Source organism: Anopheles coustani, chromosome 3 (assembly GCF_943734705.1).
Source record: "Anopheles coustani chromosome 3, idAnoCousDA_361_x.2, whole genome shotgun sequence".
Classification (NCBI taxonomy): domain Eukaryota; kingdom Metazoa; phylum Arthropoda; class Insecta; order Diptera; family Culicidae; genus Anopheles; species Anopheles coustani.
This window is the reverse complement of record NC_071288.1, coordinates 68364794-68376856: the sequence shown is the minus strand read 5'-3', so window position 1 is coordinate 68376856 and position 12063 is coordinate 68364794. Positions and strand designations below refer to the sequence as shown.

At 44.5% G+C, this 12063-nt stretch overlaps 4 protein-coding genes across 4 annotated transcripts in view; 3 read left to right on the top strand and 1 right to left on the bottom strand.

The window, feature by feature from the left end:
• LOC131260616 (inactive peptidyl-prolyl cis-trans isomerase shutdown-like) overlaps positions 1–12063 on the top strand; it is a 113118-nt gene that overhangs the window by 41240 nt on the left and 59815 nt on the right. The gene's annotated exons all lie outside the window — the stretch shown is intronic.
• On the top strand, positions 4939–6446 carry LOC131265876 (odorant receptor 49b-like). Its single transcript, XM_058268220.1, has 6 exons — positions 4939–5248; positions 5306–5759; positions 5835–5937; positions 6018–6116; positions 6174–6329; positions 6396–6446. Exons 1-6 carry the CDS (start codon positions 4939–4941, stop codon positions 6444–6446), a joined length of 1173 nt encoding a protein of 390 aa, XP_058124203.1.
• LOC131260630 (RNA polymerase II subunit A C-terminal domain phosphatase SSU72) lies at positions 7653–9541 on the top strand. Its single transcript, XM_058262402.1, has 5 exons — positions 7653–7727; positions 7807–8162; positions 8281–8410; positions 8473–8601; positions 9088–9541. Exons 2-5 carry the CDS (start codon positions 7930–7932, stop codon positions 9187–9189), a joined length of 594 nt encoding a protein of 197 aa, XP_058118385.1. The 5' UTR covers positions 7653–7727; positions 7807–7929; the 3' UTR covers positions 9190–9541.
• On the bottom strand, positions 9527–11955 carry LOC131260614 (large subunit GTPase 1 homolog). The gene is made up of 3 exons (XM_058262383.1): positions 11671–11955; positions 10099–11595; positions 9527–10026 (listed from the first exon to the last, which is right to left on the bottom strand). The coding sequence occupies exons 1-3, from the start codon at positions 11761–11763 to the stop codon at positions 9787–9789; spliced, it is 1830 nt and encodes a 609-aa protein (XP_058118366.1). The 5' UTR covers positions 11764–11955; the 3' UTR covers positions 9527–9786.

Sequence of the window (12063 nt, the reverse complement as noted above, 5' to 3'; positions counted from 1 at the left end):
ACCTGTCCGAATGCGGTATGTGTAAATGTGTTCTTTACAATATTTGTTCATAATATGTTTGGTTTTTTTCGTTTTTTCAGTATGTTCATTTTCTTTTAAGCTGAAGAATATACTCACGACGTTCAACAAACGAATGGATGTATATGCAAAGGCTCACACAGCCGTATTGACATGCATTGCCTTATTCTACTGGGTTGCACCATTGCCCCGGACATACTGGGTGTACTTCACAAATTCTTCTGCTCCGCTCCATCTTGTACAGCATCTAGAGCAGCAGTTCTATTGGCTCGATAACCGATCGTCGATGGCGGACTACACCGTGTTCGTCATAATTATGCTGCCTTTCACATTTCTGTGCGGTACACTGGTCAATATCAAACTAGTAACCACTTCTATCAGCATCACGTACTGTGCAAAGTTTGCAGATGTAGCAAAGCTCGCCGTCGAAGATTTGGACGATATCTCTTCCACGAAACAACTATCCAAACAACTTGCCGAAATCGTATCAATACACAAAAAATTACTACGCTGTGTACGGATGTTGGATAAAACGCTTAACCCGCTTCTTTTGCTTCAGTGGACACTGTGCGTTCTAGATTGGAGTGTGACGCTGCTATACCTTTACTACAGCGTACGTTTGTTTTATCTCCAGGTAATCCGTTTGCTTCAATTATAACTCAGACAAAATGTTTCTTTGTGTGTCTTACAGGGAATTAATCTCAGTACCGTTACCATAATCATACTGTTTTCACTACTTGAACTTATGTGGCGCTACAACCGCTGAGCGGTCTTGGCCTGACGAAGCTCCATCCGAAACCGCTCACGGTCGCTCGCCACGCTGGTCCAATTCCGTATCCCGGCTTTATTGGCGGCTTCGTCTACGCCATCCTTCCATCTCAATTTAGGCCTACCACGCCTCCTCTGTCCTTGGGGACAGCCTAAAAGGACTTTACGGGCTGGGTCGTCCGGTGCCATTCTCATGACATGACCAGCCCACCGGAGCCTGGCGAGTCTAATTCGCTGTACGACAGTAAGGTCACCGTACAGCTCGTAGAGCTCGTCGTTATAGCGGCTCCTCCATTGTCCCTCCTCACATACGGGGCCAAAAATCCTCCTGAGCATCTTCCTCTCGAACACGGCTAAGAGGGTTTCGTCAGATTTGGACAGAGTCCATGTCTCGGAGGCGTATGTGAGCACTGGTACTATGAATGTTCGGTATAGTCCCAGCTTCGACTGTCTTGACAGGTATCGTGAGTGGAAGAGATTTCTCAGACTGTAATATGACCGGTTGGCTGCCAGCACCCTAGCGCGGATTTCATCTTCAATGTTGTTGTCGGTGCTGACCTTTGACCCAAGATAGGTGAAATTTTGGACGACTTCGAAAGTGCGTTCACCTACTTGTACGTCACCCCCACGTAGGCTTTCGGCAATTGTTGGCAGGGCCGCTGATGGTGCCACCATCATCTTGGTTTTCCCCTCGTTTATCTGCAGCCCGAGGTTATTCGCCGCTTGCTCGATCCTTTGGTATGCTTCTGCTACATAGGAGAGCCTTCTACCAATAATATCAATATCATCAGCGTATGCCAGGATCTGGATTGACTTATAGAAGATGGTCCCCGAAGTTTCCACCTCCGAGTCTCGGATGGCCCTCTCTAGCGCTAGGTTGAAGAGTATGCAGGCAAGCCCATCCCCTTGGCGCAGTCCCTTGGTGGTAGCAAAGGGACTTGAGAGTTTTCCATCCACCTTCACCTGACAAGTGACGTTGGTCATGGTCATTCTTACAAGTCTGATTAATTTAGCCGGGATTCCAAATGAGCTCATGGCTTGATACAGTTTTACCCTGGCTATGCTATCATATGCGGCTTTAAAGTCAATGAAGAGATGGAAAGTGTTTTGTTGGTACTCTGCCATCTTCTCCAAGACTTGCCGCATGGTGAAGATCTGATCAGTGGTTGATCTCCCTCTTCGGAATCCCCTCTGATAGTTTCCTACTATCTCTTCAGCGTATGGGTCAAGTCGTTCTTGAAGAACGAGGGAGAATATTTTGTAGGCGGTATTCAACACCGTAATACCCCTGTAGTTACTGCAGTCTAACTTATCTCCCTTTTTGTATATGGGGTAGATGATACCAAGATTCCAATCACAAGGCATCGATTCGCTATCCCATATCTCAGATATCAGTCGATGAATTTCGTTCTCTAGATTTGCGCCTCCGTTTTTGATCAGTTCGGCTGTTATTCCGTCCGTGCCAGGCGACTTGTTGTTCTTGAGGCGACGGATAGCCTTTCGTGTTTCTTCAATGCTAGGTGGCTGAAGCATGATTTCATCTGCTGGTGGAGCCTCCAGCTGCTCGTTAAACTGATCATTTAGTAATTCATCGAAGTACTGAGCCCACCGCGAGAGGACCTCTGGCTGGTTGCTGACCAGATCTCCATCCTTGCTGCGACAGCAGGTCACCTTCGGAGTAAAGGTGCTTCGGTGGCCTGCTATCGCTTGGTAAAACTGTCTTGTGGGTCCGTAACGCACTCTGGTTTCCTCGAGTTTTCGCATTTTGGCGTCCTCCCACAATTGCTTCTTTCGCTTGAAAACTCGCTTCTCTTCTCGTCTGAACCGGTGATATTCTTCTGCGCATGCCCGTGTTCTTTGTTTCTGCTGCATTGCTCGGTATGCGCAGTTTTTGCGTTCATTCACAAGTCTACACTCTTCGTCGTACCAGCCAGATCTGGTGTTGCCACGACGTTCTCCTAAAACGTTTTTGGCACAGTTCGTGATCGTTGTTTTTAGAGCATCCCATCTCCCGCTCGTATCTGTTTCTCCTTGTAGCAGTAGTAGAGACTCATCTATGGCTCCCTGGTAGGAGAGTTGGACTCGACTGTCCTTAAGAGAGTCCGTGTTGTATCGTGTCTGCGTGTTGCTTCTACCCACATTGGCTCGTGGGCAGGCGATCCTGCATCTTATCATTAAGCCAACCAGGTAATGATCAGAATCGATGTTGGCCCCCCTATAGGTTCTGACGTTTAACAGACTCGATTGATGGCGGCGGTTAATCAACACGTGGTCGATCTGGTTGGAAGTGGCTCCATCCGGGGACACCCACGTGGTTTTGTGAATGTCCCGTCGCGCAAACTTGGTACTTCCGATGACCAGATTGCTCGCTGCTGCGAACTGGACCAATCTACTACCGTTTTCATTGCTGTGCTCGTGTAGACTGTGGGTTCCGATGTACTGGCGGTACATCGACTCCCTACCGACTTTAGCATTGAAATCCCCCAGGATGATTTTGACGTCATACCTGGGGCAGCTTTCATAGAGTTTCGCGAGGCGGCCGTAAAACAGGTCCTTCTCCTCTTCATCTTTGTCTTCGGTAGGGGCATGAACGTTAATGAGGCTTATATTATGAAATTTGCCTCGCATGCGCAGGTAGCATAGCCTATCGTTTATAGCCTTGAAATCAATGACTGCGGACTTCGCACGTTGACCTACGGCGAAGCCCGTGCCGAGCATGTGGTGGCGGTCGTGGCAGCTATAGTAGATGTCGTAGCTACTGCCACGCCTATTCTGCACACCACTGCCTAGCCAGCGTATCTCTTGTAGTGCGACGAGGTCCATGTTTAGCTTGGCTAGTTCATCGTCCAATTGTTTCAAGGCTCCGGTTCTATACATTGTGCGTACGTTCCATGAGCCCATTTTAATCGTTGTCCGGGGGCGTTGCATAGGTCCGTTACCGTTGAATCCGTTCCGTATATTGTTGATTCGTCTTTCCGTAGTCCTTGTTACTGGGGCCGGGTGACTGGCCCTGCGACCCAGTGGCAGCTTTGGTTGCGCCTGGTTGCCCCCCAGGCGTTCAAGCAGTCCGGCAACCCGGACTGCTCACCCCCCTTCTGCCTTAGCCATGCATCCCCATCCTCCCAAGGGGGTGGGATTGTACCCGTTTACCCAAGCTCGGATAAGCGGGGCTACATGTACACGGTCTGTATGGCTTGGACATACCAGAATAGGAGTTGGGTTGGGGAGCCTATGTAGCCTTCAGGAGGCGTCGGATCCTACCCCATTCACAGACTGTTTTCACTAACCACCCTAGAAACGTTTCTATACTGTGCCTTGGGGACCCTGCTGGCCGCCAGGGGAGAACAACTTGAACGTGCCCTTTACGCCAGGCGTTGGTACACCCTGCCGATCGATACGCAAAAGAACCTATTGCTAATGTTGAGACGAGCCCAAAAGCCTCTCCGTATCACGGTAGGCAAGTTTTACCAACTGAATCTGGAGGAATTTGGAAGAATCGTCAACTTTTCCTACTCCGCTTTCGTCGTATTGAAGGATCAAATCCAGCTGGATGGTTTGAAAAGTGTGCAGTATAACCACTAAATATGCCTTTAGGAATTTAAATCCTCAATAGATGGGTTAAAAACGACAATGGCTACTTTAATTGCGCTCATACACAAGGATTTTCAGATGGTATCATAACAGCAACCGCATTATTTCTAACTGCAGCACATGGTATTCCAACTGCATCAGTTGATTTTATAACGCGATCATCTTTATTATCACTTTTTCAGTTGAAATCAGAATAGTAGCAGTTGATATTATAATCTTGGTACAGCAGCTTAAGCGAAGAACGCAATTAGAATAGGATCCTATCGCCACATAAGAGGGCACGAATGATCATTCCAAAACCGATTAGTTCGACAAATCCCAAAGACTTTCAATTGAACTACTTGTCGCTCAAAATCAAAGGCTAATGAAACGGTTACCGATAGCTCCTTGTGCTAATTAGCATGCACGGGTAATTAGAATAGGCAAACAACTGTAATCGATAGGTCAATAATACACGCAGTGAGTCACAGAGACATGCAATTGTTTGTAGCAAGTAGGATCCGATAGTCTAGCATTAAACTGGGGGAGTTTCATAGTCTCTGGATCAGCGAAGTGGTAAGCATGGTGCAAATATTACCAAAATTAAAGGACCAACTGGCTGTGATGCCGTTTTTGCTGCGCATTCAAACCATTGCTGGTCTATGGGGGGACCGATCTCAGCGTTATCGATTCTACTTGATCTTTTCGTACTTCTGCTTCATGGTGGTCCTGCCTAAGATACTTTTTGGCTACCCCGACCTAGAAATTGCAGTTCGAGGCACCGCAGAGCTGATGTTCGAGTCAAACGCATTCTTCGGAATGCTTATGTTTTCCTTCCAAAGGGATAACTACGAACGGTTGGTTAATCAACTGCAAGATTTGGCAACACTTGGTGAGCTGGATGGATGTGTAAATATGCAAAGATTTTTATAACTGAATTATCTAACAGTTTTTAAGGATCTACAGGCTGAACTAGGAACATACCTAATTGAGGTGAACCAACGTGTCGATCGATCCTCGAAAATCTATTGCTGCTGTCACCTATCACTAGCAACGTTCTTTTGGTTTATGCCCATTTATTCGACATACTCAGCCTACCGTGCGGCCACCAACAGTACCGAACCGATCGAACACGTGCTCCACCTGGAGGAGGAACTTTACTGGCTCAAGAGCCGCACCTCGATCGTCCATTATACTATATACGCCGCAATTATGTGGCCCACAATTTACACACTCGGTTTTACTGGCGGATCCAAACTGCTGACTATTTTCAGCAACGTAAAGTACTGTTCGGCCATGCTTAAGCTTGTGGCACTCAGAATACGGTGTCTGGCGAACGTGAAAGAAGAGAAGATTGAAAAGGAACTTAATGAAATCATTGCCATGCATCAAAAGACACTCGAGTAAGTATACTTGTCTCGCAAGATACGCAGGCCGCAACCTAGAGGATAGATAATATTGAACGTTTTGTTATTTAGTTGTGTTCTACTGCTCGAGACTACATTTCGATGGGTGTTTTTCGTTCAGTTCATTCAATGCACAATGATCTGGTGCAGTCTTATCCTTTACATAGCTGTAACGGTAAGGTTGTAATTAAGAAATCTACAACTGTTAAATTTCTCTACAATTTCTAATTTTTTCTACTCTGCTTTTGCTACCAGGGTTTCAGTTCAACCGTCGCCAATGTTTGTGTGCAAATCATTCTGATAACGGTTGAAACTTATGGTTACTGTTACTTTGGAACGGATCTAACCACGGAGGTATGACAGACCGTCCAATGGACGCGAAATTTAATTTACAAAAACTTCCTATTGCAGAGTTTTGGTGTGGCGCTTGCCGTATACGACTGCGAGTGGTACAAATTCTCGATTTCAATGCGTCGTAATTTGCGGCTTCTCTTGCAACGTTCGCAAAAATCGCTTGGAATCACGGCTGGAAAATTTCGCTTCGTAAATGTAGCCCAGTTTGGAAAGGTACATACATTTAGTTCATTGCTGTTAGCTCTGAAAATATGCCTCTTTTTATTGCCTTTTTTACAGATGTTAAAAATGTCCTACTCATTTTACGTGGTTCTTAAGGACCAATTTTAAATGGACCATATTCAACACTACGTATCTAAATGAATAAATCATGCATCGTACGGTTAAACAACAGCCCAAACAACAGGCATAACTGTTTCATGTCTTTTGATCCAGATAAGATGGTCGGAGGATGCAGTAGACCTACATAGCTGATATTTTACTGTTTTGCTAATTTAAACTTAAACACACGCTGGTATCCTTTGTCATCTTGTATAATACTTTATAGACACTCCTTGAGCTTCAGCATACGCTCAATTATTTCGTAGTTCCCTCAGTATAATGATATTCTTTACAGGTAACAAAAACACTTGTTGTACAGCGATTTAAATGTTTTTTAACTTGAATATATATAGAAACACATCAACACATGTTCGTAAATGGTAAAATTACAAAATGAGTACATTTTTACAAAACAATTAAACAATACAATAATACAATTATAACTGCATCTAGCTTCAAAAGAGAAATTAAGAAGAAGCAATCGAATGCATTTCGATTCGATGTTGTACCCAATCGCTCCACTACAATCGCTCCGTATTAACAATACAAAAAAGGTTAGCTCGCATTTTTGGTAAAATCCCCAAATGCCGTTGTGTGAACCGTTTGAATTGAATTCTCGTTAAATTAAAGATGATGATTATACTGGAAAGGATGTACAACATAAACTCCCTCATGCATTACTTACATGAGTGTATCAAAATTCGGCTACGCCATCAACCTAAGGGTGCGGTATGAGGGGGGCCCACGGGCCCCCCTTATTTCACAAATTTATAACAAACTCCCTTTTTCGGTAGACCTAGCGCAGTCCGCTCGCTGCGCTCGCTGCGGGCGCGCCGCCGTTTCAAACTCATTTCTTCAGTCCAACTCATTGGTTTATGATCTCCATCTTGCTCAGTTTAACCGATTAGTTCAAGTCATTACAGCTTCTAACGGAAATTCAACTGTTCAAATATTCAAACTGAATTGATGTGCCTCCTATTGCATACTTTCAGGCGCACATGTGGAAAAAATGACGACGATGCGGCGACGGGGGGGCTTCATTTGGGATTATACCTGATCTCCTTTCTAGTGAGCCAAAATTACATGCATGGGCCAAAAGTTGCTCACTAACCCTATTCAGAAATGAAAATATCCGTGTAGAACGGATCGAGACTGACTGTAAACTTCTCGACCCCTTCTTTGACATTCGATTGACGTTTCAATTTGTGTGTTTGACGTTGCGAACTGTTTTCCATCGAGCGAATACATCGCGGAGCATGATCTCCACGAAAACACTGGAATTCTGTGCAAGTACGATTCATTTGGAGTTTTTGCTACTATTGCAATGGTTACAAACTTTTAAAGTACACCACTTCACTTTCTTTTCAAGGTAAATAGCTATCGAAACGGCAACAGCTTCCATCGTAGCTGACATCACACGGGACAACCGGGGAAGACTGAAATCCCTGCACGCAAAACCGTATTCTGCAGGCAAACTTGAACGTAGAACGAAATGAGCCAACAATATGTTAGCCCGCTTTCGATAGCGGTTATCTGTTCGTCGAACATGAACCGCTCGATGGAAGCACACGGATTTTTGGCCAAAAAGCGTTTCAAAGTACGATCGTTCGGCACCGGCGACAAGGTGAAACTTCCTGGAACGGCGGCAGACAAGCCGAATGTTTACGAGTTTGGCACAACGTACGATGACATCTACAACGATCTGGCAGCCAAAGATAAACAATAGTATGCTTTTTTTTTCTACTACCAACTATGCAAATTATCTTCCTTTAACAATTTATTTAAAAATTGGTTACTACACATTATTTTGCTTGAAATTTTCCTAAACGATTTATTTGCTCAGCTATACACAGAACGGACTTCTTCACATGTTGGACCGAAATCGTCGGATCAAATCATGCCCTGAGAAGTTTCAGCTATGTACGGAACGATTCGACGTTCTAGTGACGTGCGAAGAGCGTGTGTACGATCAGGTAAATATTTGTTTTTGCGATTTATAGAGTATATTTGTCAATAACAATGCTTCGCTTTTTAGGTCATAGAATACATGGAATCAAAAACACCCACCTACAATTTGCCGGTGCATGTAATAAACATTGACATACAGGATAACCACGAAGAGGCAACCGTCGGTGCGTTCCTCATTTGTGATCTGATAACCATGGTAAGTTACTGTTTGCTTGACTTGTTGCCTTCTTATCTCCGCACAGGACCTGTCAGATGTCGTCCATGATATCACCATATATTTTATCTGTTATATTTATATTTTTGCATCTTATTTGCTCGTTAACAATCGAAAAGATATTGATTATGATGAAAATAAAACGCAACCAAACAGCAGGTACACGATTGAATTTGATTTTTCCGTTCCCTGTGCTCTATGTTTTTCTATCGTCGCTTTCTTCACTCCTTTTGGAAAAGAAGAAATTTCGAAACCCACAAATTTCAGCCCCTCGCCAAATGTATTTTTCTTGTATATAACAAAATTCACGGAATGTTGCTTAGGTCACGTGGTTAGTCAGATTAGATTTGTGATATTTGGTCAGATTTTAAATTTAATTGCTTATAATTGCATGTTCAAAATTTAACTATTTGTGTATATCCTTTTGGTCGAATTGCTTACGGTTTGCTTTTGTCTTTTCTATTGCAGATGGCACAGAGTGAAGACCTGGACAACGATATCGACGAATTGCTTCATGATTTCGAGAACAAATGCCAACGAAGTGTACTGCACTGTGTTCTTTTTTATTAGTATATAGCTAAGAGATTTGATCGAGTATTTGCTTTCTTTACGGGATGATTTTATTTTTCTGGAACGGTTACAACTATAACGATGTTGAACAGTAACTACAAGCTTCCCTGAATCTTTTGATACAACATGTAACGTTTAATGCAATTTTGATTCAGCCTTTTTTAACCTTTCATTCAATTCCGGTTTCGTATAAGGTTTTAATTTACGACACAACGGATTTTCTTTTCGCTTTCGTCATTTATTACATCGACTTATTGGCAGTAAATATGTTAAAACACAACTATAAGCGTTGATTGATTAGAAAACAGAAGGAAGTAATACCACTAAGTGATATGCAATTTAATATTCAAAACTTTTTTATGTGTTTAGTGTACCAATTTTTTTTTATTGAACGAAGATAAATTTACAGGACCATCTAAAACAGTAAGTAATCTCCACCAAACTGACAAAATGGGCCTCTAGAGAACGTTCACGAAATAAGCAGTCTGTTAGAAACGACGTGTTCTTGGCAAACTATTTGACCAAAGTTATAGAAAAGGACCACTTACGAGGATAAATCCTTAGAACTTCATTACCATTTCATAATCACACAACAGTTTAATGCTGATCCAAATAGGCATACTTTCGACGAAGTTTATCTCGCTTTTCTCGTTTCTGATGCTTCCACGGTTTTCCGGCTATGATGACGCCGTCAGCAGAGGCCCCAGGTCCACCTGAAATTTGTGCACCAATTGGCCGGACGTTGGGAAAATCACTGCGCCCCTTCACTTGACCTCCGTGCGTTCGCTCCTTGAAAAACTGTTCGTCGATGTCCGTGCCTGTTTTCTTGATGTTCATCTAAAAACGATGGTTTGTTATTGTATCAAAATCGATTCAACGAATATATTCAACTACGGAGAGAAAACCTACCTTAATTGCCCGCTGCTGCCTTGGTGGGAGCAGTTTGACGTCCACTTCATCCTTTTGTCGAGCCTGGAAACGATGGAACTCCTCCTGCTCCACCCCGGGCGGGGCATGACAATATAACAATTTTCCGTTGACATAATCCTTAAGAACGTAGCGTGATCCGCGGGACTGGTCCGGTTGCCCGTTGGCTGTCATAAAGCCACGATTGTACGCAAACGCTAGCAACAGTTCTTCGGAGTACGGCGGACGATTAGGATCCTCGCCTTCCAAAGGCTTCGTGATAATTATGCCGTAAGTGTCTTCGAGCACGTGTCGTGGAATAAGCGTGCAGAGCAGATTCACTGGCGGCACGTGGTCCCGCATCTGATCGATCGGTAGAATGCCGCTCAGGATCATGTCCGCTTTGGTGGTGCAAAAGCTTGGCATCACCAGCCCGGGACAGTCGCAGAACATGAGCTCACTGTCGACGAACAGTGTCTGGAAGTGTTTGGTTTTACCGGGCGTAGCGGAAACGGATACCTTTTTCTCTAGAAAAACGGCGTTAATGGTACTACTTTTGCCCACGTTCGGATACCCGACCAGCCCAACCGTTACGACATCTTTCGTAACGCGTTCGGCATGATGGAGACTTTTAAATAGGGCAATGAGTTCAGCGTTCGTGAGCAACTTCCAACTGTTTTTGGTGCCCTCCTTTTTTTCATCGTTGGCAAAATCTTCAATCTTTTCCTCCAGCTTCTCCAGCGTTTTTTCGGCCTTGTCGACGGAGAGTTTTAGATTGTCTAACCGTTCCTTTACAAGTCGTTCTTCTTCGTCCAGCCCTTCGTCGTCGCTTTGAGCCTTTTCAGCTTCCCGTTTCGCTTCCTCAGCTGCCAGTACGGCCGAGTAGAACGCTATCCGAATGCCCTGTTCGTCGAAATAGTGCGCCCAGTGTTTCCGCTGGTCCTCGGTGAGGAAATCGGACTTGTTGAGAAGAATCATGTTCATCTTATTTTCATCCACTTCTTTGACGTACTTCTCCAAGTCCTCCGTCCGGAACAGCAGTGGGTTGCGTGCGTCCACAATTTGTACCACAATATCGCTCCGTTCCACCACTCGCCACAGCTGACGCCAGAAGTCCAGGTTCTTCTCGTACGGCGTCATCAGCATACCGTCCTGCTCCTGCAGCGCCACCAGACCCCGGCGCCAGTCGAGAAAGGATGCATTCTCAGCCATCAAAAGCTCTTCGGCCGTCGTCTCTCTGGTCCATTTTGGTCGGCGAGGTATTTTCAACAGATCCTTTTTGCCCACCTGCTTCTTGACGATTTCCACACGCTCATTCGTGGTCAGCAGACCTACCTTGGACTTTGGGTTCACGTAGGTAATATTGAGCTTCTCTGCCTGAAACTCAGTGCCAGCCAGCTCGGCCGTACGTAGAAACTCTTGAAAAGACGACTCCTCCGTCACGGATTGCAGATTTAAGCGACCCCAATCGTACCCATCCTGAACCTCGGTCGTGTGAAGCTAGCGAAAAGGAAATGAACACTTTAGATGAAAACGCACCCGTTGCGAATGCAAAGTTCCAACTATTTCACTTACCATACTTCCGTTATCCACCGTTTTACGATTGCCATGGCCGAAACGGTCCTTAATCAACGAGCGACCGAGCTGATTGGCCTTTTTCTTGCCCATGTTTTTCTACGGTGCCCGAGGCTGGTCGAATCGTTGATGCTGTATCACATAAACTTAAAACTTTTGATAAACTGTGTTTCAAAGGGGTTTTGACGAATCTTAAATCGCAGAATGAAGGCTCATTAGAGCTGCGGTGTTTGCACTTTTATAGAAATTAAATTCTTTCCCAAACCGTTCACCTTCTAACAGCAATAAGGTGGTAAACAATCCTTCGTAGCACATGTGGGGTGTTTTGACAGTTGAGATGAAAATGTTTATCTTTGTACAGTGTTGCCAATAAAAACTAATTTATAAAAATAC

Excerpts from the sequence above, each read along its gene's own strand:
- LOC131265876 (XM_058268220.1), top strand. The coding sequence starts at position 4,939 with ATGGTGCAAATATTACCAAAATTAAAGGACCAACTGGCTGTGATGCCG. Across the intron at positions 6,117-6,173 it reads GAACGGATCTAACCACGGAG|AGTTTTGGTGTGGCGCTTGC; the intron begins GTATGACAGACC and ends TTCCTATTGCAG. Across the intron at positions 6,330-6,395 it reads ATGTAGCCCAGTTTGGAAAG|ATGTTAAAAATGTCCTACTC; the intron begins GTACATACATTT and ends CCTTTTTTACAG.
- LOC131260630 (XM_058262402.1), top strand. The coding sequence starts at position 7,930 with ATGAGCCAACAATATGTTAGCCCGCTTTCGATAGCGGTTATCTGTTCG. Across the intron at positions 8,163-8,280 it reads GCAGCCAAAGATAAACAATA|CTATACACAGAACGGACTTC; the intron begins GTATGCTTTTTT and ends TTATTTGCTCAG. Across the intron at positions 8,411-8,472 it reads AAGAGCGTGTGTACGATCAG|GTCATAGAATACATGGAATC; the intron begins GTAAATATTTGT and ends TTCGCTTTTTAG.
- LOC131260614 (XM_058262383.1), bottom strand. The coding sequence starts at position 11,763 with ATGGGCAAGAAAAAGGCCAATCAGCTCGGTCGCTCGTTGATTAAGGAC. Across the intron at positions 11,596-11,670 it reads CGGTGGATAACGGAAGTATG|CTTCACACGACCGAGGTTCA; the intron begins GTAAGTGAAATA and ends CCTTTTCGCTAG. Across the intron at positions 10,027-10,098 it reads GGCAGCAGCGGGCAATTAAG|ATGAACATCAAGAAAACAGG; the intron begins GTAGGTTTTCTC and ends CATCGTTTTTAG.